The sequence below is a fragment of the Vicugna pacos genome, chromosome 6 (genome assembly GCF_048564905.1).
Source record: "Vicugna pacos chromosome 6, VicPac4, whole genome shotgun sequence".
Taxonomy (NCBI): domain Eukaryota; kingdom Metazoa; phylum Chordata; class Mammalia; order Artiodactyla; family Camelidae; genus Vicugna; species Vicugna pacos.
The window spans coordinates 86,591,954-86,613,196 of record NC_132992.1 but is presented as its reverse complement, the minus strand read 5'-3'; the positions used below and the strand labels follow the sequence as shown (position 1 = coordinate 86,613,196).

Sequence of the window (21,243 nt, the reverse complement as noted above, 5' to 3'; positions counted from 1 at the left end):
GTCTTTTCCAAGTTCTTGACTCAGAAGCAAACAACATTCCTAGCCAATCCATACATCTCCCGCACCAGTCCTTTCATCGTTGGAAAAATACCTTTTTTTAAAAAACCATCCATTCTGCTTATTAGTGTGGATTTTTAGTCCAAATTCTAGTTAGCCAGAGCTAGCCGCCACCTCCAAGAGGCCGCCATCTCTTTCGAATGCTAACTCCCCCTGCAGTGTCTGCTGCTAATGAGATTCCTCGGTTGTTAGTTAACTGTGCCCAGGATGTAAATAAAACTATCGCCTTCTTCATGTCTGTGCTAGAGCGTGTAAGAGCGCATCACAGAAGTATGTCGGCAGATCACCCGGGACATCTGAACACCTCACTTTTCTAGGCGGGGGTGGCAGTGCCAACTGGTGCCTGCCGAGGCCTGCAGCCCCCAGACTTCCAGCCCCTAGGCGTCTGCCTGCTCCTCCTCCAAAGATAACTCCTGCTGGGTGTTTGCCTTAGCAGAATTAACAGCTCTGGGAAGTGACTAGCCTCCCTGTAGCTCAGGCCGACTTGTCTCAGCCCTTGTCTCCATCTTACTGCAGTCATAAATCCACTCTCCTCCCGTGTACCAAAGCCCCTGCCTCCCTTACAGCTAATCAGAAGTCTGTTCCCCTGTCCCTTTGCATTCACAGCCCTGTCCTCAGTAAAAGACCCTGCACGTTCGTTCACACGCGGTGAACACGTGGGCACCTCTTGCTTGAATGGCCCTCTGTTGCCTGTAGCAGCATAACTATTAAACTTTCCTTTGTTCTTGAACTTCTCCCGGCCTTTGGTAAACTCTTTTACCACCCGCGACACCGGCCCGCCGTGTGTCCCCCCATATGTGTTACTTCTCCGCCTGCCCAGTCACCTGCCCAGTGAATCCGTGTGCAGGCATTTAGGTGAATTGAGCACACACCTTGGACCAGGTACAGCTGAGGCTGGGGGTTCAACATTGAACGAATCCTGCCGCATGGAATGTATGATTTGGAGTGGAGGCGGGGGAGGGACTGCACGTGTGATGGTTCAATACGGCCCTTCACTAAATTTTAGGACAAGAAGTTGGAGCTAGTGATGTGACTCAAAAGCATTACGTTGGGCGGGAGCACTGAGAAACCGCCCCCTCCCCCGAGCACAGTGCAGTCACCCCAGCGGTGCTGGGAAACCCTCAGCTCCTGCATCACTGGTCATGTGAGTAAACACGGAAAGTCCTCAGGACAATGCCTTGCAAACTGTCGGGCGCCAGGTGAGTGCTACCCATTAATGTCATTGTTTTTATTGTTTCCAAATCAGGAACATTTTAAAACAACAAAGACGTGTCTTTCTAGCTCATTTCCCAGCTGGGAGTTGAAAGGAAAAGGCAAGCGTTGGTGCAGAATACGGTCCCCCAGGGCATCCCTCCGGTGTGTGGCCAGCATCCTCTGTCCTAGTCAGAGCTCAGAACCCTCTATAAGCAAGGACTTTCTTTTTGCTCCCCAGGTGTGGGGCTGACCTCTGGTACTAATGTCCCCTCCTCCCTCAGCTCACCTGATCCCACAGAAAACATGTCCAGAGGTCCAGCTTTAAAATGTTGAGGCCAAAAACTAAAATCTCTCTGTACCAGGAAACTTAAAAAAAAAAAATCCTTAAGAAAGGAGGCTGATATTACTGTTCTTGATAATAATGTAATTACTGAAGACAGAAGGAAACATTTAAAGAACTTTAAAAAACCTTTATCTCTAAAAGCTTGCCCACTAATTATTTAGTCCAGGATCTATTACCAAAAAGAGGAGATGACTGGTCAGGGAGTTCTGGATTAGGAGCATGGCTGTGGTGTCAAGTAGACGTGGGTGTGAATCCCATCTGTGTCCCCCGCTAGCTGTGCGGCTGTGGGCGAGTGACTGAACCTCTCTGAGCCTAGATCCACATTTCTAAAATGGGAACTGTAATAACACTACTGGCTTTTGCTAGATGGGTGTGAGCGTAAAACGAGATACTACAGACCAGGTGTGTGACACTCAGCGCCATCCAGCACAGTGGTGACCACTGTCCCTGTACAATATACACGGGGCTCTAGGTGGAGGTAGGAATAGAAGCTGCATCTCCTCCCTCCTCTAGCTCAGCCCCTGCTCCCCAAGCAAAGAAGAAATGCCCCAAGGGGACCCCCTCATATAGGCGGACGGATGGCCCTTCAGGGGAACGGGGACTTCTCCATGGAGAAGACAGTGTCCCTCAAAGGAATATGATGTACCCATTTGTTTATTTATTGAATGTTTCTACGCCTACTGTGTGCTAGCCCAAAGGAAAGAATCACGAATTAGGTACAGATTATTCCAAGAAAGATTTCACAGACTGGGAGGAAATGAACCCAAGTATTTTGTGAGCCAGTGTGAGGAGAGGCAAGCACAGGATAGAACTCACAGAGCCTAACCCGGCCCAGGTGGTGGGAGAGAGGGGTGGCTGTCAGGAACGGCTTTCTCAAGGAGATACCTGAGCTGAATCCTGAAGAGTGGGTAGGAGCTGGGTTAGCCTGAGAAGAGGGAGGGGTGGGGACAGGATTCCAGGCAGAGGAAACAGCGTCTGGCTGCCAGGGGATTCAGAGCCCCATAGAATGCCAGATGTCAGCCAGAAGGGCACCATGTATTGGGTGCCTTCTGCCTCCATACATTGTCATCAAGCCCTCAGAACAATCTGAGATTAGCTATTATCTCCTCATTATGGAGGAAGACGAGGTTCAGAAAGACAAATAAGTTGCTGAAGGTGGTCTCACAGACACCAGCCAGGGCTCTGGTGTTCACCTTCAGGTCCATGCGACCCCAGGCCCACCATCTTTCCAACAAAGCCTGCGGCCACATGCAGCCTGGACCCCAGCCCCCCAGGAACCCCCACACTACTCTAGCATCCAGAATGCCCTCCTCAGGCTTCCCTGATGATACATAGATTCCTGCCTCTTTTTTAAAATTTAGATGAAAAGTTTTTTTAAAGTTGGATGAAAACTCTCTCCTGATTGTCCCAGATGGTTAACTGTGCCCGGCTCTTTCCTTTCACAGCTCCTTACTGGTAACGCGCACCCTCCGTGAACTGGTCAAAATATACCCTGCAGCCTTTTTCCATATTTGTTTCCTCCTCTAAACCAAGGGTCCTTGAAGTCAGGGGTTCTCTTCAAGGGTGGAGGCCAGGCCTTAGGCCTCTTGTTCTTCCCCCAGCGCCTAGCCCAGAGCGTGGCTCTTGCTAGGAGCTAAGTGAGCGTTTGTTGAAATAACACATGAGTGATGTAATGAACGGTAGCTCAAGTGGTACCACAGTCCAATAATCTGTTCATTGTTTCACTGGGGACTGAAATGATTCAGCTGTTGTTTGCTCCAGACAATATTTGAACACAGTCTTTTGGAAAGGTTAATATTAATTCAGGTTTGTCCATTTCACTGCCCCGACGGCAGTATAAATAAGTCGCTGACAGAGGCAGAGGGCAGCAGCAGCAGCAGAGGGCAGCGGGCTTCCCTGGAGGGTAAGTCACCTCTCTCCCCTTGGGGACAGTGTGGTTTCACACGTGCAGGCGTTTCGTTTCTGCTATGATTCAGGTAGCATCTGCCTTAAGCAAGATGATGGAAGATAAGTATGTGTGCATATTTTCTGGAATCTTCTCCACTATCCGCCCGCCCCATGGCCCCCTCCCACTCACTGCCCCCTCAGCCACAGTGCCCTCCATTTCCCAGATGGGGTGGATGGAGGAGGCAGCGAAGGGTGGGGGGCTGAGGGGAACAGTGGCTGGCAGTGGGAGGCAGCGGCCATTGCAGGATGGGTAGAGGAGGCAATGACAAAGTGGGACAGACTTCTCAGGACCGTGAGTCTGGCTGGCAGGAACCAGGACATGACGGTTTCTCTGCCACCTGAAGAATCTGGACTCCTACCTCTTTAAGCTCACGGGGAGCCAGGAAGAGGAAATGATGATTGGCACTTGGGGGAGCTCACACTGGCTGAAGGATGGCCGGAAGTGTTGGTGGGGGCAAAGACTGAGAGCCAAGAGATGTTGCCATGGCAGCTTGGGCGGCATCACAAGAAATTGTAGACTAGGTGGCTGAAACAATGGAAATTTACTTTCTGACAGCTCTGGAGGCTAGAAGTCCGAGATCAGGGTGCCAACATGGTTGGAGTCTGGTGAGAGTCCTAGTCCTGGCTTGTAGATGGCCATCTTCTCATTGTGTCCTCACCTGACCTCAGCTTTGTGGATGCACACACAGGGACAGAGTTGGGGGGAAGCCAGAAATCTGGTGTCTCTCCTTATGTGGGCACTAGTACATGGCCATACACAGGGGCCTCGTGACCTCATCTAACCCTGATTGCCTCCAAATACTATTATATTCAAAGCTGAGGCTTCAACGTGGGAGTTCTGAGGGACAGAAGCCCTCAGTTCACAGCAGATGTTATTTCAGTCGCCGTGACAAGGGGCGCCAGTGGTGGCAGGGATGCTGCAGAGAAGTGGACCCTGTGCCCAGAGCTGGACTAGGTACCACAGGAAAACAAGGAAGGGGAGGGCATGGCCCTGCCCAAAAGAGGTGAGGCTTGAACGCAAATGCAGGTCACGGTTCTCGTCTTCCCTCTTCCCATTGGTGGGAGCGGAAGTTCCACCATTCGTGCCCCCTTCAGTTTCAAGGCCTGATTTTGGTCTCTGGCAATCATGAGGTGGGGGCACATATGGAGCCAGGAAGGGGTTTTTGCCCTGACAGTGGTTAAGGGGAAGTAGCTGCGAGCATAGGGAGGGCCCAAGTGAGGGGGCCTGGCTTTCCTGAGACGACCTCTGCTAGGCCCTTGGGCCAGCTGATGTCCGAGTTGCCTAAACACCACCTGGGCTTTACTTTAGAAATCACACCAGCAGCTCTAAAGTAAGATCTGGCCTGCATCTGGGCTTCCTGCTGCTAGCAAGGGCTTTTGGCAAGATTGAATTTTGTGGGTAAAAATCTAGATTTCTGCCTGCCTCAGAAACAGACAGACAAAAAAGCTGGCACCGCTGACCCAGCACTCTCACAGGGAGGTGGCTGGGGATGAGCAGCACCTGTACCCTTCGGCCTGGGCACACCTCTCCATTTTCCGCAGTCCCCGGTGCTCACTATTGCATTACACTTGCTGTCTTGACGCATGTATGTTTCTGGCCAGATCAGGTAGGCATTTGAATCTGCAACCCTTGCTATCTCCCTCCTCTTGGTTCTTTCCTTTCCACAATTTTTAGAATTTTGTCATGAACCCTGAATAAAAAAAGGAAGAAAAGCAAAGGAAAAAGATAAAAGAAACCCCAGTGTGTTTGGAGAAGGAACTTGTACAATGACTCACTTGCAGCGTAGGCTAGAGACAGACCCAGATCCCTCTTCATCAGGTCACTCATCTTTAATTTGTTTGAAGTCATGTTCAAAATCCTCCTAGCTAGCATCCTCCAATCAACAACTAATAGCAACACTACCCAGGCAAACAGCACCCATCTAAGAATGAGCGTTTTTCAAGCCCCGCAGCATTGAGAACATGTTCCACAGAATGCTCAGCCGTGTACCTCTTCTTTCCAATAACAGCTCTCAGGATTGTTGCAGAAATGTCCCACAGGAAAATGCATCTGGCGCTGTCTCTGGTCCTCATCCTCTGTGGCCTTTTTAATGGCATCTTCTGTGAAAATCAAAGAAACTCCCAACAGAGCATTTACCCAGTCTTATTAGAGAAAATTCCATCTCTCTCCCAGAAGACGGAAACTGGTGATGAGGCTTTTGCCCAAAAATTGTTCAGGGCTCTGTTAATTGAAGATCCTAGAAAGAATATCATCTTCTCCCCCGTGAGCATCTCCATCGCCCTGGCCATCCTCTCCCTGAGGACCAGATTCACAACGCACACCAACCTCATTGAGGGCCTGGGACTCGAGCTCAAAAAAATCCGAGTGTTGGACACACAACAGGACTTGCAGCTTCTTATCCAGATGCTGAACAAGCTGGATAATCAGCAGCAACTGAGGCACAAGGACATTCTCTTTGTTGATAGCAACAGGAGGACCAACCAGATGTTTCTGCAGGAGATAGACAAGATAAATGATGTGGACGTCCAGATGATTGACTTTAAAGATACAGAAAGAACCAAGATGGCCATCAACAACCAAGTGGCTGAAAAAACACAACAGAGAATCAAAGACTTAATCACCAATCTGGACCCTCAGACCGTCCTGTATCTTGTCAACTACGTTTTCTTCAGAGGTGAGGTTGATTAAGTGCATGAATTCCCCTTTGGGGTAATCTTTGCCCTTGTGTTTCCTAAAAGATTTAAGTCAGAAAAATATATATAATTTTTGTAAGTATCTCCCATTTGCCCATAAGCCACTAGATCCAAAACTTCTGAATTTACTCTGATACCATTGTGTTGTCTAGCGTCTTCCAGTGTTTCCCTTCTTAACCCTCTCAGTCCTCTTGTTTGCCATGCTTCAGAGATTTTGGAGTAGAACGCATACCTCTTGCTGGTAAAAAAGAAAAACAGAATCGTTTTTGCAGAGGCATGAGCATCAGCTAATTCACTTGTTTTGTAAGATCAGATCAGAGTGAGATGAGATATTTTCCCAAGCTGCATTCAGTGTTGAATTTGGGGTCACACGCCAGGTGTCTAAAATATCACTTTAAATTCCTGGTCACAGATCTTGACGTTGCCTGTGCTTCTTCAGGTGGGTTCACAATTGCTACTCACCGGCATCTAGTGATGCCCTCTTCCTCCTCTTCCTCAGTCTCCTTCCTCTATGGACTCTCAGCCAATGGCCTCTCCTCCTGTCCCAATGGGGACAAGAAGGCAGTTTAGACAATGTCCTCCACATGCTCAGCCCGGAGCCTGCCCACACTCACACGCGTCTCCTCCTGCTTTCCAATTCTGTCACAGCCAAGAAGCACTAGTCCCCTCCCCCTCCTCAGGGTGGGTCCCCTTCCATCTTCCATGCCCGAGGACTCCCCCAACTTTCCTCTTACCCCATAGCTCATGACTTTTCCCCCTTTACTGGTTTCTCCTCTTCTGACTTCTAAAAGGTGTCTCCTGCATCATCTGGGCTTGTGGCCTCAAATACCGCCTGCACTCTGATGTTCTCCCATCTCTAGATACAGCCTGGGCCACTTCTTCTGAGGTCCAAACTCTAATACACATCTGCCTACTGACATCTCTTCTGGATGTTGCACAGACTCCCAAACACAGTCCCCAAACCTTGCACCCTTTTAACGTTCTCCATACCCCAGAGAATCACAGAGCCATCCACCCACCTGCTCCAGACAAAACAGTCCCTCAGTCTCCAAACACAGCAAGTCCTATGGATTCTGCCTGCAAAGTTTAGCTTTTTAAAAAAAAATTTTCTAATTTAACAGAGGTACTGGGTATTGAACCCATGACCTCATGCATGCTAAGCACGCACTCTACCACTGAGCTATATCCTCCCCCTACAAAGTTTATCTTAAATGTGTTGGCTTCTCACCATCTTGTCTACCATATTCCTAGCCCAGGTCACCACTAAGTCTTACCTACATGACTTGCCCCTGTTGTCTAATGACTCTGTTTTCATTCATGCCTGCCTCTAATCCCGCTCCACTGGCCAGAACAATCTTCTTAAAATATAAAATCGCCTTATTCCCCCGACTAAAGCCTTCCTGTAGAGTCCTGCTGCACTTGGAATGTGATCCCACCCAGAGTGGTCTGTGTGTGCTTTGAGTTCTGCTGGTCCCTCCAGGGTCTCCCCATCTCTACCCCTTTCATGCCTTACGCCTCGCCCACGATGACCTTCCCTTCTTCCTTAAAAAGGCCTATGATGTTCCTTCCTTAGGAATGTCCTTCCTCCCATTCTTTGCCAGATGGGGCACCCTCTTCTTTTAAGCCTCAGTCCTAAATGGCCCCCTTCCCAGCAAGGAGGCCTTCCCTGGCCATCCAGAGTAAGTCCGTCTGCGCTACTGCTCAGCTCCTTACTTGAGTCTTTCCTAATACTCATCATATTCTGAATCACTTAGAGTGGGTTGCTTTTCTCTCTCCATCCCCCTTGGAGAGTAGACCCCATGAGGACACAGGCCTCTCCTGTTTTATTCACTGCTATAACCTCAGTGCTCAGTATGGTACCTGGCACATTTTAGAAGCTCAAGAAATTTTTGACTTGAAAGAGTCAATTAATAGCCATCGTATTATGGCTTAAACAGGGTTGCTACCAGGACATGAAGACTGTCTGTCCTTTGCATGATAAGTGAGGGAAATTCTCATAAAACAACACTTCTCAGCACAGGTGCTTGCTCAAGCTACTGGGACCATGTTATTCGTATTTGGACCCACAGTTCCAAACTGGGTGCCCGGGGCATAGAAAGTGCGGCACAAATGATCTTGGAGGAGCCATTTCTCTGGATATTCCAGGGAACCCTCTAGCATGATTCCCTCTTAAATCTTCCCAAAAGCTTTATCTATATCACTCTTCAGAGGGCAAGTAGTAGAAACAGAGCAGAGGGGATCATGAACCCGGCTACCAACTCAGAAGCAAGGCTGACGCTTGTAGAGGTTTCCCAGACTTGCCCAGATGGCCCTCACTCTCAGTGACAGGTACATTTTTTAACTGGTGTGTACACTGAATCTTCTTTTAAATCCACTGCAGAAGTCTATTACTTAAAGTAGGATTTTGCACAGGCATGTGTCTTTCTGATGAGAAGTTTCCCTCCTTAAATAAGTTAAATCAAATTTTTTAAATTGAAGTGTAGTCAATTTACAATGTTAGTTTCAGGTGTACAGCAACGTGATTCAGTTACACATATACATACAAGCATTTTTTTTTTCAGTTTCTTTTCCGTTATGGCTCATTACAAGAAATTGATTATAGTTGCCTGTGCTCTACAGTAGGTCCTTGTTGTTTATCTATTTTGTATATAGTAATGTATATCTGAAGTTCAATCAATTTTAAACAGATTTCTTTGCCATTGGACTTCTTTGAACTCTCAATACATTCAAATGCAGTGGGAATTTTCAAAGAAAGGACATTGTAATCAATGTTTCCTAAATTCTTTAATAACAAAATCCTTTCTTGGTGTTACAACTAGGGAGGTGAGTTTTTTGGGTAAACATCTTTTGCAAAATACAGATTTAAAGGAATTCTCTGCTGAATCTTTTTCAAAATAGCTTATTTGGCTTTCTTTCCTTTGCACCAATCTAGAATTTTAAGTATTCTGTTCACTAAGGTCACGGTGTCGCTGTAAATAGACTGCTTCCTCCCCAAGCCTGTCACCCCTGGGATCCCCAGACATGCGGGTGGTGACGCCTTCTCCACCAGATCCCTCTTTGACCTTTTTTTCTTTCTGATTTCCCCAGGTATTTGGGAAAGAGCTTTTCAGACCAGCCTCACGCAGAAGGAGGCCTTCTATGTGAATGAAAACACCAAAGTGCAGGTGGACATGATGCAGAAGACGGAACGAATGATTTATAGCCGGTCAGAGGAGCTGCTGGCTACCATGGTTAAGATGCCCTACCGAGGAAACGTGTCCCTGCTTCTCGTGCTTCCAGATGCAGGACAATTCGACTCTGTTCTGAGACAGATGACTGCTAAGCGAGCCAGACTTGAGAAAACCAGTGACTTCAGGTATGCTGTTCTGGAGGCACCTTCTAGATTCACATAGAATTTTTGCTCAGACCTCGCTTCCTCTAAGCCAGAGTCTTATTCGGGGAGGAGGAGATTTTGATATCTGGTTACTTCTTAGCATATTTGTAGAAAATGAAACAAACCAAACAGGAAGAATAGTGGCCTGAATCCCACTACCCGCCAGAAGCCCCTTACGCTCTTAATTATGGGTTCTTTTAAATACCTGTACAGTATCAGAAACCCGCTTCGTATAAGTTCAAAGTGGGTAAAGAGAGGGGTTTATTGGAAAGATACATGGGAATTTCCCAGAACCCATAGGAATAAGCAGAGCCAGGTCTCATGAGGGAGCGGAACCAGGGACAGCAGCATCCCCTGGAACTCCACCTCTCTTGGTGTCACCAGTCCTTGCTGCTAACCTCTCTAGCTCAGCAAACCAGTTTTTCACACACACTTTAGCACATGATCCACTCACCCCAAAAATATTTTCTGAGCATATAGTCTATGCCAGAAATTGCTTGGTGCTGGGGATATGATGGTTAGCCAAACACACGTCTGTTATGGTGGAATTTTCCATCTGGTGGGAGAGGCAGGTCGTTAACTAAGAAATATGCAATTTCAATTTTTAGTAATAGCTACGGAGAAAACGAGTAGGGTGATACAACAGAGAATTCAGTGGAATATTATTAGGGGATCTTAATTAGGTACGACCGTCAGGGAAGGATCCTAAGGAGGTGCGTTACAAGCTGAGACCACTGTGGACAGACACAGCCCTCTTCCATTCAATCAAACGTTCCACTCCAAAGTAAATCTGGCAACTTCAGTTCCAATTACATGTTTCTGGAAGAGAGAATTGAATTGATCCAGCGTGGGTATAGTATCCACCAAGGTCCAATCAAATATAAATTGCATACTGAAAGCATGATTTTCAAGGCCCACCTATCATAGTGGTGGGGTGGGGGGACAGCCAATGTATTATCTTCCAGGAATAAATGTGTAGATTGGGAAGAACTCTCCAAATAGTGTTTACTCCAATAGTGGAGGGTCACCGCAGAGTGCACCTGCCATCTTCTGTCACTGTTGTGTCTCCCACATTGTTCCTGGTTGGGACAGAGGGGTACAGCCATAGAGGGACCCAACTGAATGGGCCGCTGTCCAATCAGAAGCTCAGCACCACCCTGACACAGGCTAAAATGTATTGATTTGTGAGCAACAAAAACTGTTGAGCAGGAGACATGGCGCCGTGCATTCTGATACTTCTTTAGTCATAGAGTTGCTGATCTGTACGAGGAGGCTTCCTCCTCTCTGTTCAAAAGCTTATTATCTGGGCTGGAGCTTCCTCTCCTGTGAAGACTCCCACTGCTCTACCTCGGGCAAAGTGGCCTTACGCCCTGGATCTCCCTTACCATGTTTAGATCACTGCCCAGTTAAACCCCCTGCTTACAGACAGAGAGGTGGAGGGACTCCGGGCTGGATCGCCTTGGTCTGACCCTCATCTTCTCTTGTGCAGAGAGCCTGGGAAGAACATCATGTGAGCAGTAAGTTATATTCTGAGCAATGGTTTATTTGGAAATTCAAAATTGCAGCTCATACTCCAGCATCTTTCATCACCCCCAAGCAAACACTCATAGCAAACCTTTTTAACCTTTCCACTTGGAAGCAGCCTTTAAGCCTAAGCAAGGTCCCCCGCACCCAACCCTGGGCCCTAGGAGAGGGACCTAGTTCACACTCCTTGTTGTTTTCATTCTTAACAGATTGGTGCACTTAGTTTTGCCCAAGTTCAAGATCTCCTCCACGATAAACTTGAGACATCTGCTTCCCAAGATTGGCATCAGAGACAAGTCCACTAGAGCAGCAGACCTCCAGGGCATCGCAGACAAGGCTGCCCCATCCGTTTGGGAGGTGAGTGGGGCAATTTCCAGAGTCTTTATTTTATGCCCAACAGTCCTGATTGGAAAACAATTATTTTAAACAGCAGTTATAACTCTTACTTGCCTGGGTCCACGGGCTTTGGGGTTCTTTTGTCATTCGTTCATTCAGAAGTGATGGCATCAAGCATGTTCGGAGGTACTGGCGATAAAGTCGTGAGGCAGCCAGACAAGATCTTCTTCTCACAGCTGTTCCGTTCTCTGGACGGGGCAGACAGTGAGCACGTCGGCAGACAGGAGGGTTTTACGTCCGCCAGTGCACACTCTCTAAAGAAGGGGAAGCAGGGAAACTGAAGAGCATGCGGGGTGGAGTGGGCAGAGGGGTGGGCTGGGTTCGCCTTGCCGCAGACGCCTGAATGAGCAAGGGGGCCCGCACCTGGGGATGTGTGTTCCAGGTGAAGAGAACAAGTGTATCCTGGGGGCATGTGAACTTGACATTTTTGAGGAGCCGCAAGAGGGCCCAGGCAGCTAGAATGGGGAGTGAGACAGAGCCTGGTAGGAGGTAAGGACAGAAATCAGGCAGGGTCTGGACATGCAGGTCTCCCAGGTCCTGGACAGGACTGGGGTTTTATTCTGACTGACACGGACGACGATTGAGGCTGACATGTGCTGATCTATGCTTTACAAAAGACCACTTTTTGCCCTAATGGAGAGCAGGCAATGGCCCTGGAGGAAGAGGGAGGCCAGTTAGGGAGCCTGGAGGGCAACCCAGGTGAGAGGTGACGGAGGTCGGACGGGGCACTCAGAGGAGGGTTAGCAGCAGTGGGAGGGCTCCGGGTACATTTTGAACACTAAGCTGAAGTGTAGGGAAGGAAGAGTCAGGTTTGTAAACTGAGGCCTGGTAAACAATGGAGCCGACGCCTGAGACAGGATAGATGGAGGTGGATTGGGTTTGGGTGAGCAGGCAGGGAACAGCTCTGCCAAACCTGATATGCCTGTTAGACATCCAGATGCCACGGGGCATTGATGAGATCACTTTACCTCTCCCAGTGGGCACGTGGGGCTGCCTTCCAATTATTCTCCCAAGGTCACTAACCGGCTGTCTACTCTGTGGCCACCCCGTAGCATTTGGCCCAGGACATAAGCAGCAATCACAGTTCCTCACCGTGCTACAGCACTGAGCAAATTACAAAGCACTTTTTCATTATTTCTCTGGCTTGAGTCTCCCAGTGACCCTGGGGAGTGGGGACAGGGCAGGGGTCCTGTTCTTTAACTGTGAGATGAGGGAGCTGTCACTCAGACATCGGAGGGAGTTCCCAAGGTTGGGATCCCACTGGAGTACAGTCCTTCCTGTAACCTAGTGGGTGTTAAGTGTGACTTACTGTGCCCAATTCAAACAGAATCCACCCGACCAGTGTGCACTGAGTGCTGGAGGCCGGGCTGGGTTTGAGAGATGCCGAACTTCTCACCAGTAACGCGAGCAATGCCCTGGCCATGTGCACGTTCAAGCACAAGTCCTTCCACAAGGAGGGAGAATTGGCCTTGCCTGGAGGGAGACAGCAAAAACTAGCCCCCTAGCCGTTTCCATCATATCCTTCTGGAAAGTGTATGAAAGGACCCTCTCTCAGCTCTTCTGTGGGATTTTTTTTTCTAAGCCTTCAGCCCACTCAGCATTCCTCTGTGTTTTCTTCCCTTTTCCTCCCTCTTAAACATGCAAACTCCTTGAGTCACCAGCCCTGCTCTGGGAGAGGCCGAACTCAACAATCACCAACCCCTCCCGGGGGCATCTGACTTTCAATAGCACATCTGAGCCCAGGGAGGTTTTCCAGGAATGGAAGTCAGCTTTCCTCCACCTGCCATGAGCCGTGGAGGGAGGCTGTCTCCCTGACCTCGTCAGAGGGGATCACCGGGCACACTGCCCGGCATGTGTTCTCGGCCAGTCAGGTGAGTTCATGCCCAGAGCTAAGAGGGAACATGTTTTTCTCCCAGGCTGTGCATCATGCTGAGCTAGAGGTGAGCGAGCACGGCTTGACGGCAGATGCAGCCAGGGATGCCGCCATGTGGAAGGTCCCCGTGGACGCGAAGGAGGTCCCCGTGGTCGTGAAATTCAACAGACCCTTCTTCCTGGTTTTGGAGGATCAGATGACTCAAAAAGACCTCTTTATGGGCAAAGTCTTCAACCCCCAAACTGAGTAGAAGTGGGGTCAGGCTGTGCTGAGTGAGAACTTAGCTGGTCATGAATAAAATGAATACAATTCACCATCTGTGCATCCAAAGAGTTTGCTACTGAGAAGTGTGGCTGAGAGTGGAGGGGGGCTGGGTCATGGCTGGTCTTCTGTTCAGAAACAGAGAGGGTTAAGAAGTGGGGGTTTGGGGCTTTCCAGGGACATTTGGCTGACGCCTCTTCTGTCATAGAACAAGGCTGTCATACGCAGGGAAGCAGTTCTGAGGAGTGTGAGCAGGTGAGGGAGGGCTGTCTCAGGCTGGGGCTGTCTCAGGGGTCTTGCGCCCTGCCCCGCTGGCAGTCAGAGCCCACCCCCCTCATCTGCACAAGAGGATTCACACCAACTCCCCTGGCCAGCCCTGAGTGGAGACTGGCCCCACCACAGAGGGAGGGTGGGGAGAGGAAGGGTAAGGACCCACAATCACCTCGGGGACTTCCGTGTGTTTGCTCAGCTCCAAGGGGAAATGGGTGGTACCCAGAGAAGCAGAGGGCCCCCCCAAATATGTCAACAGCATCCTCTCTGTCCCATACCCTGGTCTCTTTTCATCTTTACAACAACCCTCCATGAGGGAGTTATCATGGCCCGCAACTGGAGAGGAAGTAAAACCGAGGAGGGGAAAAGAGACAGGATACTCATGCACAGAATGGGGTGTGTGTGTGTGTGTGCGGGAACGTGTGCGTGTGTGTGTGTGTTAGAGAGAGAGAGAGGGAGAGGGAGAGAAGCTGGGACGTGGCTACTACCTGGCTGGCCGTGATTGCCTTGGACACACGGGATCATGAGGTCTAGTGGCAACCAGTCATCTGACATGGGAAGTCAGACCCAGCGGCCATGAGCACAGCTGGCAAAGACTTTGGCCAATCAGGCTGACCCAAGGGTGACACCTAAGAGGCAGAACCTGGCCTGGGTGGGCTAGTTCAGTGCAAGAACCCAGAACAGACTAGGCCAGAGGGTGAAAGAAAACTGCTCTGGTAGGGATCCCAGGCTTAGTGCTGAAGGTACAAGGCCAGGAAGGAGGCTGGGGGCCAGTGATGGGGCACGAGGGGCTGGCTGCTCGTCATGAGATGACATGATGAAGCCAGAGCCGCCTGGGGGTCACCTGTAGGTCTAGAAGCCTTGGACTGGATGAGAGAAGGCAGGGTCCCCCAAATCCACCAAAAGTCCAAGTCCGGTGGGGTGTGGGACATGACACAAGTGTTCTTTTCTGGGGACGACATGACCCTGAAGGAACCCCATCCACTCCCAGAGGCATCACTTCAGGACTTGAACTTCCATTCATTTTAAGAAGGATGCTCAAACGCCCGAGAAAAGAGCTTGCCACTTGCATCACCACTTACAACCCAAGCTCCAAGAAAGGAGAGCCCTGGGGAGGAGGTCCCAAGAGCAGCATGGAGAATAGCTCAGTCAAGGAGCTAACTTGAGAGAGGAACTGTAAGGTGGATTGTTCTAGAAGATGTGGAGGGAGTGGTGTCAGCAGCACAAGCAGATGAAGGAAGGCCCAGAAATGCTCGCTGGTGCGTCCACGGTGAAGGCAGAGGGGGAAGATGCTCCCGGAGGATGCTGAGGGCTGGATTCCATCAGTAGAGGGCAACCCTGGAGGATTACGAGGTCTGGTGTCCCTCGTGCTGGAGGGAGGTGGGCAGGGACATGTGACACAAGGAGATTATTGGCACACGTACAAAAACGACTCTGGGAAATGACTGAGAAGCACTAGGCACCCAAGGCAACTCTGTAGACTTAACCAAGCCCATTTGCCCAAGTTCACGGTGAGCTGGGCCTTCTCACAGACATCAGTGCCACAACCCGCAGTGCCTTCACCAGAGGCCGGGGTAGGCGTCTTTGTGACTGCAGCAATGAGCTGGCATGGTCTCAAGGCAGAGCAGACAGTGAGATGAGACCCGTTCAAGGTCATGTTCATGACCTCTGACTCTGAGTTGGGACATACAAGTGAGGTGTCTGTGCAGCAAAATCAAAGATTTTCACTCCAGAAAGAAGCCAAGCCCCCTCGAGGAGGTGATGCTCAACCCTCTCTCCTGCTATCACATGACACATGTGATGGTTCATTTCATGCGTAAATTGTCTGGGCCACGCTGTCCACATACGTGGTCTGTTGGCACCGCAATATCAATGTGCACACACACACACTGTATGTGGAGAGAGCTGACGGCTACTCTAAAAGTTAATTAAACTACACAGGCTTGTAAAGCAAAAAAGAACAATGTGGAAAATGTTTAACTATGGTATGTCATTTTATGACTCCCTAGATGCACAGATTGTTTTGAGGTCAGGATCTTAAGATCCTTTGATATTTTTGATAGATTACGCTCGTCGTGGAGCCAGTGAGCCTTACATCTTATCAGGGCGGAACATATAGGGAAATAGGTGCTTGACAACATTCTTTCTGACTCAGGCGGCTGTGCCTGTCTTAGGCTGCCCCCCTCTGGGGATCTTACCCGTCATTGGCTAACCAGCCTTCTCACCTCTGAGTCTGCAGCCTTTTATAACTTGTTTACCATTCCAGCCCAAGTCTCGTTCCTTTGCTCACACAATCAGGAGGCTACAGTGGTCAAACATTCTTCTCGATGTTTTGGTGAAAGGTGTTTGGAGAGGAGATTAACATTTAAATTGGTGGACTTCAGGTAAGTCGGATGGTACTTCATCATGTGGGTGGGCCTCATCCAATCAGTTGAAGGCCTAAATAAAACAAGGACTGACATCACCTGAGCAAGAGGAAATTCTACCTGGGGCAGCCTCCGGACTTGACTGCAACACCCACTCCCCCTGGGTCTCCAGCCTGAGGGCCTAACATGCAGACTTTGGATTTGTGATCCTCCGTAATCATGTGAACCAATTCCTTAAAACATCTTTCTCCCTCTCCTTCTCTTTCTTTCTCCCTCCTCGCTCTGGGCCAGGCAGTGCACAGACACTGCCCATGTACAACCACATTGGGTTCCCACCACAGCTCTGTGAAATGGGCTCTATTGTGACAGAGTCTGCAGTAGATCCCAAAATGTGAGACCCCCAGAGTCGTTTCTTCTCCGCTAGCATGTGACAAATGACTGTAAAGAGCCAGGTAATTTATGTGCAAGCCAAAAGTGAACTGGATTCCTTAGATGAGAAAGGAACTCTGGCCATAGACTTCAATTCTCGTTTATTCATACTGCAAATGTGTCTTTATAAAATAGCCAGGAAGTTCTCAGCACTGTTCTAGACCCAAGGGTAGGATTTCAAGCATTGGTGGGTGGAGCCAACTCCTTCAGTGCCTAGTCCAAATGTCCTTGGCCTTCACACTTCCAGCACACACTGATTGGGCCCTCCTGTGAGCACCTACAGCTCTCCCCTTGGGACTTTCACACACCAGACAGGCCAGAGGCACCTCCAGCCCCACCCCACTGGAGAATCAGATTCAGGATCCTGGAAGCCTTTACGTTTTAAAAGTTCCTCTTGATTGGAACCACGGCGCCAACGCAGACAAGCTTTTATTTTGCTTTATGTGCAATTAAATACTTCTATTTTTAACAATGTTTTATTGGTTTTTTATTATAAATAAAATGCATGCTCTTTGTGAGAAATTAACAGAAGACAAAAATCTACAAAGAACAGGAAAGTTACCCAGTTCCGTCAGTCATGAGAAACATACTCACTTAGTTCCAGATCCAAGATCCAGTTTGGTTCTAGATCTTGGGTAACAGAAGAGTGAACAAGAGTCGATGAACTCACTTTATGGGGTTGTGATGCAGCAGGAGAGAAGATTTTGCTCTGTTTTCTAAATTTCCTGCCAGTTTTTTTTTTTCTGTACATGGATCTTATTTATTCCAAGTTTCAGTAAATACTGGAATGGTTTAGTGTTGCAGTGAAGTCTTCAGCTGGGGAGGCAGATCTGTCTTCTGAATACGGCCCCACCACCCACTTATTGAGCGAGTTATTGACCTCACTGAGCCCCAGTTTCCCATCCGTAAAGCAGAGAGGACCATGCCTTTCACATTCTTTTCTCTCCAGTTTTACTGAGAAATAACTGACATCCGTCACTGTATGAGTTCAAGGTGTATCACACAGCAGTTTGATTTTACACATATTGTGAAATGGTCACCACAACAGATTCAGTCAACATCCCGCATTCTTCTTGTGCTGGTGATTCATACAGATCACCACCTGGAACACACAGAACACCAATGACAGATCAGCAGCCACTGCATCCCGACACCCTGCTGCCATCACCAACATGAGGATATCCTCAGATCAAGCTGGGTCCAGAATCACAACCCACTTTGTCTGTAGGGCAGGCAGGCAGGACAGATACTTGGAAGAAAAGGTCGCTTCTGTTTGCTGCACGTGGTCTTCAAACCCGTTCCAGGAATTGACCTGGCAAATATTGACTAGGCTGCCATGATCTTCAAACACTATTTTCCCGTGAGTAGGAGGCGATGCAGGGCTGAAGACCCAAGGCCCCCAGCCCAGGGACCTCTCCGTGAGTACCATGCTTGTGTCTGAAACGAAGGCAGGAGTGGCAGTGCGCTCGTGCTTGCTTGCACTCGCTCGCGCTCTCTCTCTCCCTCTCTCTCTCTCTCCTCTCTCTCTCTCTCTCTCTCTCTCTCTCTCTCTCTCTCTCTCTCTCTCTCTCTCTCTCTCTCTCTCTCTCTCTCTCTCTCTCTCTCGCTTTGGCAGAATAAATAAGAGAACTGAGTCCCTTAAAAGAAACATGCGATGATACACTGCTTCTAAGTCTTAAAGTAAGAACTTCTGGGTTTTAAATTATCTTTTATGGATGACTTGAGAAAATTTTTGAGAAAGGAACTCTCAGTATTCTTGGCAGTTAGAGAACAAAACAGAACAATCCAATCCAAATCAAAATGACAACGTTACTGCAGCAAATTTACTAGAAACTCTGTTATATGAAGAGTGATGCTTCAGAGCCCTGGTCTGGAATCTGAATCATGCTCCTGCCACTTTGCAGGTGTTTGTCTCAGTTTCCCCATAGGTGCAGCAGGAATAATATTACCAATATCTTAAGGGTCCCAGAAGGATTGAACTAAGTGATGTGAAGTGAGTATCTCTCCATGAGGGTGCTGCTGGTCCATCCTACATGATGGACCACTCCTCATTGCCTGTGACACATCTGGTGTTTCAAGTACTTTCTCTCTCCCACTAAACTCCAGTAGCACCCTCTTCCAGATTTTGAGATGATCCTAGATACCACCACACCCCCTTTATAACCATCCCTCCCCCTGCATCTGAGCACAAGTCTGGCTTGGAACTGGTGATACACTGTATCTAACATCCCCACCACAAAATAAACAATAAATAGGGATATTATAATTAATTAATGGAGTTCTTAATTTTCCTCTGGGATCTTTCTGGAAAGGGTATAAAGAAATAAATTAGGGTGTGATTCCATCCAGCCTCGGTAGAAAGGGGTGAAAATTAACATTGCATGTTTCCTATGGGCCAGGTGCTTTATATATTATATTATTTCTTTTTTATTTTTTTTGAGAGGACCAAATTTAGACTTTTAAAAAATTTTTGTATATATATATTTCTTATCAAAGTTATTTCTTATAATCCTTAAGCAACCCCACCCCTGGGAGGTAGGCATTGTTATCATTCACATTTTGCAAATAACTCACTGTGGTTCAGAGAGCTTCCTTTGCCCAGTATCACCCAGTGACTTAACTGCACAGCCTTGATTCAAACCCAGGCCCCCGGACTTACAATTCAGTCCTCTGGGAAAGTCAGGGCATCCTGGGGGTGCAGGAAGTAGAAAATAGTGGCGAGATCATTGGGATTAAAAAAAAATAAACCGGAAGAAGTTTTATTACAGCTGTAGTTCTTATTTCTCCCAGGGGCAGGCCACTATTTCAATTGCTCTGCTTCCCAGCTTCAACGGAATCTGTTGGTAAGCGGGCCGCGGCAGAGGGGGCAGGACGTGGCCTTGGGAAACTGCCCGCTGTACTTTGACCTGCAAACTGTGTTTCAGCATAACCGGTAAGGCGGCTACATTCAGCCTGCCAACAACTGGCCTTTGGGGTTTGGTGGGGGATTTAGGGCGCCATAAACCATCTGCAAAAATAAGAGCTCTCCCACACGACCATGGCATTTGTAACCGACCATTAGTTTGGGCAAAAGGTAAAGGTGCTGATTAAGACACAGAAGTTACCAGGACAAACAGCAAGGACACAGTGGTCAGCTGTGGGCAGCGGCTGTGGGCTGGGACAATGGAAGGGTCAGTTCTGAAGGGGGCAAGGGAACAGCAAGGTAGAGTGGGGGGCCCAAGTGTGTGCTCTGTGAAGACGTGGGCCTGCACTCCCCGCCCTGAAGCACTGGGACCCCCTGGGTCACACAACCTAAAGCACAGGAGATACTGTATTGGGTCCCCAGGGCTGCCATTATACAGGACCGCAGACTGGTGGCTTAAATGGCAGAAACATGTCATCTCACAGATGTGGGCACCAGAAATCTGAAATCAAGGTGTTGGCAGGGCTGGCTCCTTCTGAGGCTCGGAGAGAGAATCTGTTCTAAGCCTCTCTGTTCCTGGGGGTCTGCTGGCCATCTTTGGGGCTTCCTGGCTTGTAGAAGCATCACCCTGGTTGCTCTCTCCCTTCACCTTCACGTCTTCTCCCTGTGTGTCTGTGTCCAGTTTCCCGTTTTTAGAAGGATACCAGTCATATTAGATTAGGGCCCAGATTAGCCTCTTATTAATTAATGGACTTAGTGACCCTATTCCCAAACAAGATCACATTCTGAGATACTGGGGATTAGGACTTCAGTGTAGGAACTGGGGGAAGGGAATGATACAATTCAACCCATAAAGGCTATCTTCCCTGAACCGTCAGCTAAGATACAGGCTTCCGCCCCTGCGTGTGATGAGAGGTCCTTGAGATAACAGGTTTGATGGAGACAGAGTTGACCTCTCTCATCTCTCCGCCCAGGCTCCATTCATCCTGTGGCTTTGCCACCCCTCATTCCTCTGAGCTGCCCCCACCCACGGTGTCCCCATGGCTGATGGTCACATCCACACTCCAGCTAAAGAAGACCCAAAGAGGAGAGGGCGCTCCCCTTTTTGGGAGGATCTGGCCCAGGAGATACACGCGTCATCCTCTCCCCTCCCGTTGGCAGATTCTAGTTAATGGCCACACCCAGGTGCCAGTGAGGCCCGGCATCACTTGTGTCACAGTGTCCTGAACATCTGCTCTATAGATTGAGGGTCAACCCTGTTTTTGAAAGTTAATGAATGATCGAAAGAATGACTGGAAAGAAGAAAGAAAAAGAAAAAGGAAGGAAGGAAGGATGGATGCAGTGGGGGAGGCAGGGAGAAAAGACCACGGAATTTTTTTTAAGCCCAGAGTCCTTTTCTCAATGAAATCTTCCAGACAGATCAGTATATAAAGCTATAAAGGGCCGCATCGCTGAGAAGCCCGGGGGAAGTGTCTGGAGTCCTGCTTACTCACGCCCACCTCACCCTCTGCAGTGCCCCGCCTGATGCGTCTGTGGGATAGTTTGGATGGGAGGTTTATTGTATAAACAAAGAAGAGCCTTGAAGTTATTTATGAAAAACAGTGACATGTTTAA

The 21,243-nt window shown here is 48.8% G+C and overlaps 1 protein-coding gene across 1 annotated transcript; it reads left to right on the top strand.

The window, feature by feature from the left end:
* The first annotated feature begins 3,381 nt into the window (after positions 1–3,381).
* Positions 3,382–13,651, top strand: LOC102526967 (uteroferrin-associated basic protein 2-like). The gene is made up of 5 exons (XM_015242647.2): positions 3,382–3,497; positions 5,551–6,216; positions 9,323–9,590; positions 11,342–11,489; positions 13,445–13,651. The coding sequence occupies exons 2-5, from the start codon at positions 5,571–5,573 to the stop codon at positions 13,649–13,651; spliced, it is 1,269 nt and encodes a 422-aa protein (XP_015098133.2). The 5' UTR covers positions 3,382–3,497; positions 5,551–5,570.
* Positions 13,652–21,243: the final 7,592 nt, after the last annotated feature.

Bases quoted from the DNA above. Each gene is read 5' to 3' on its own strand.
- LOC102526967 (XM_015242647.2), top strand. From the start codon at position 5,571: ATGTCCCACAGGAAAATGCATCTGGCGCTGTCTCTGGTCCTCATCCTC. The intron at 9,591-11,341 runs GTATGCTGTTCT...CATTCTTAACAG, and splicing joins GAGAAAACCAGTGACTTCAG to ATTGGTGCACTTAGTTTTGC. The intron at 11,490-13,444 runs GTGAGTGGGGCA...TTTTTCTCCCAG, and splicing joins CTGCCCCATCCGTTTGGGAG to GCTGTGCATCATGCTGAGCT.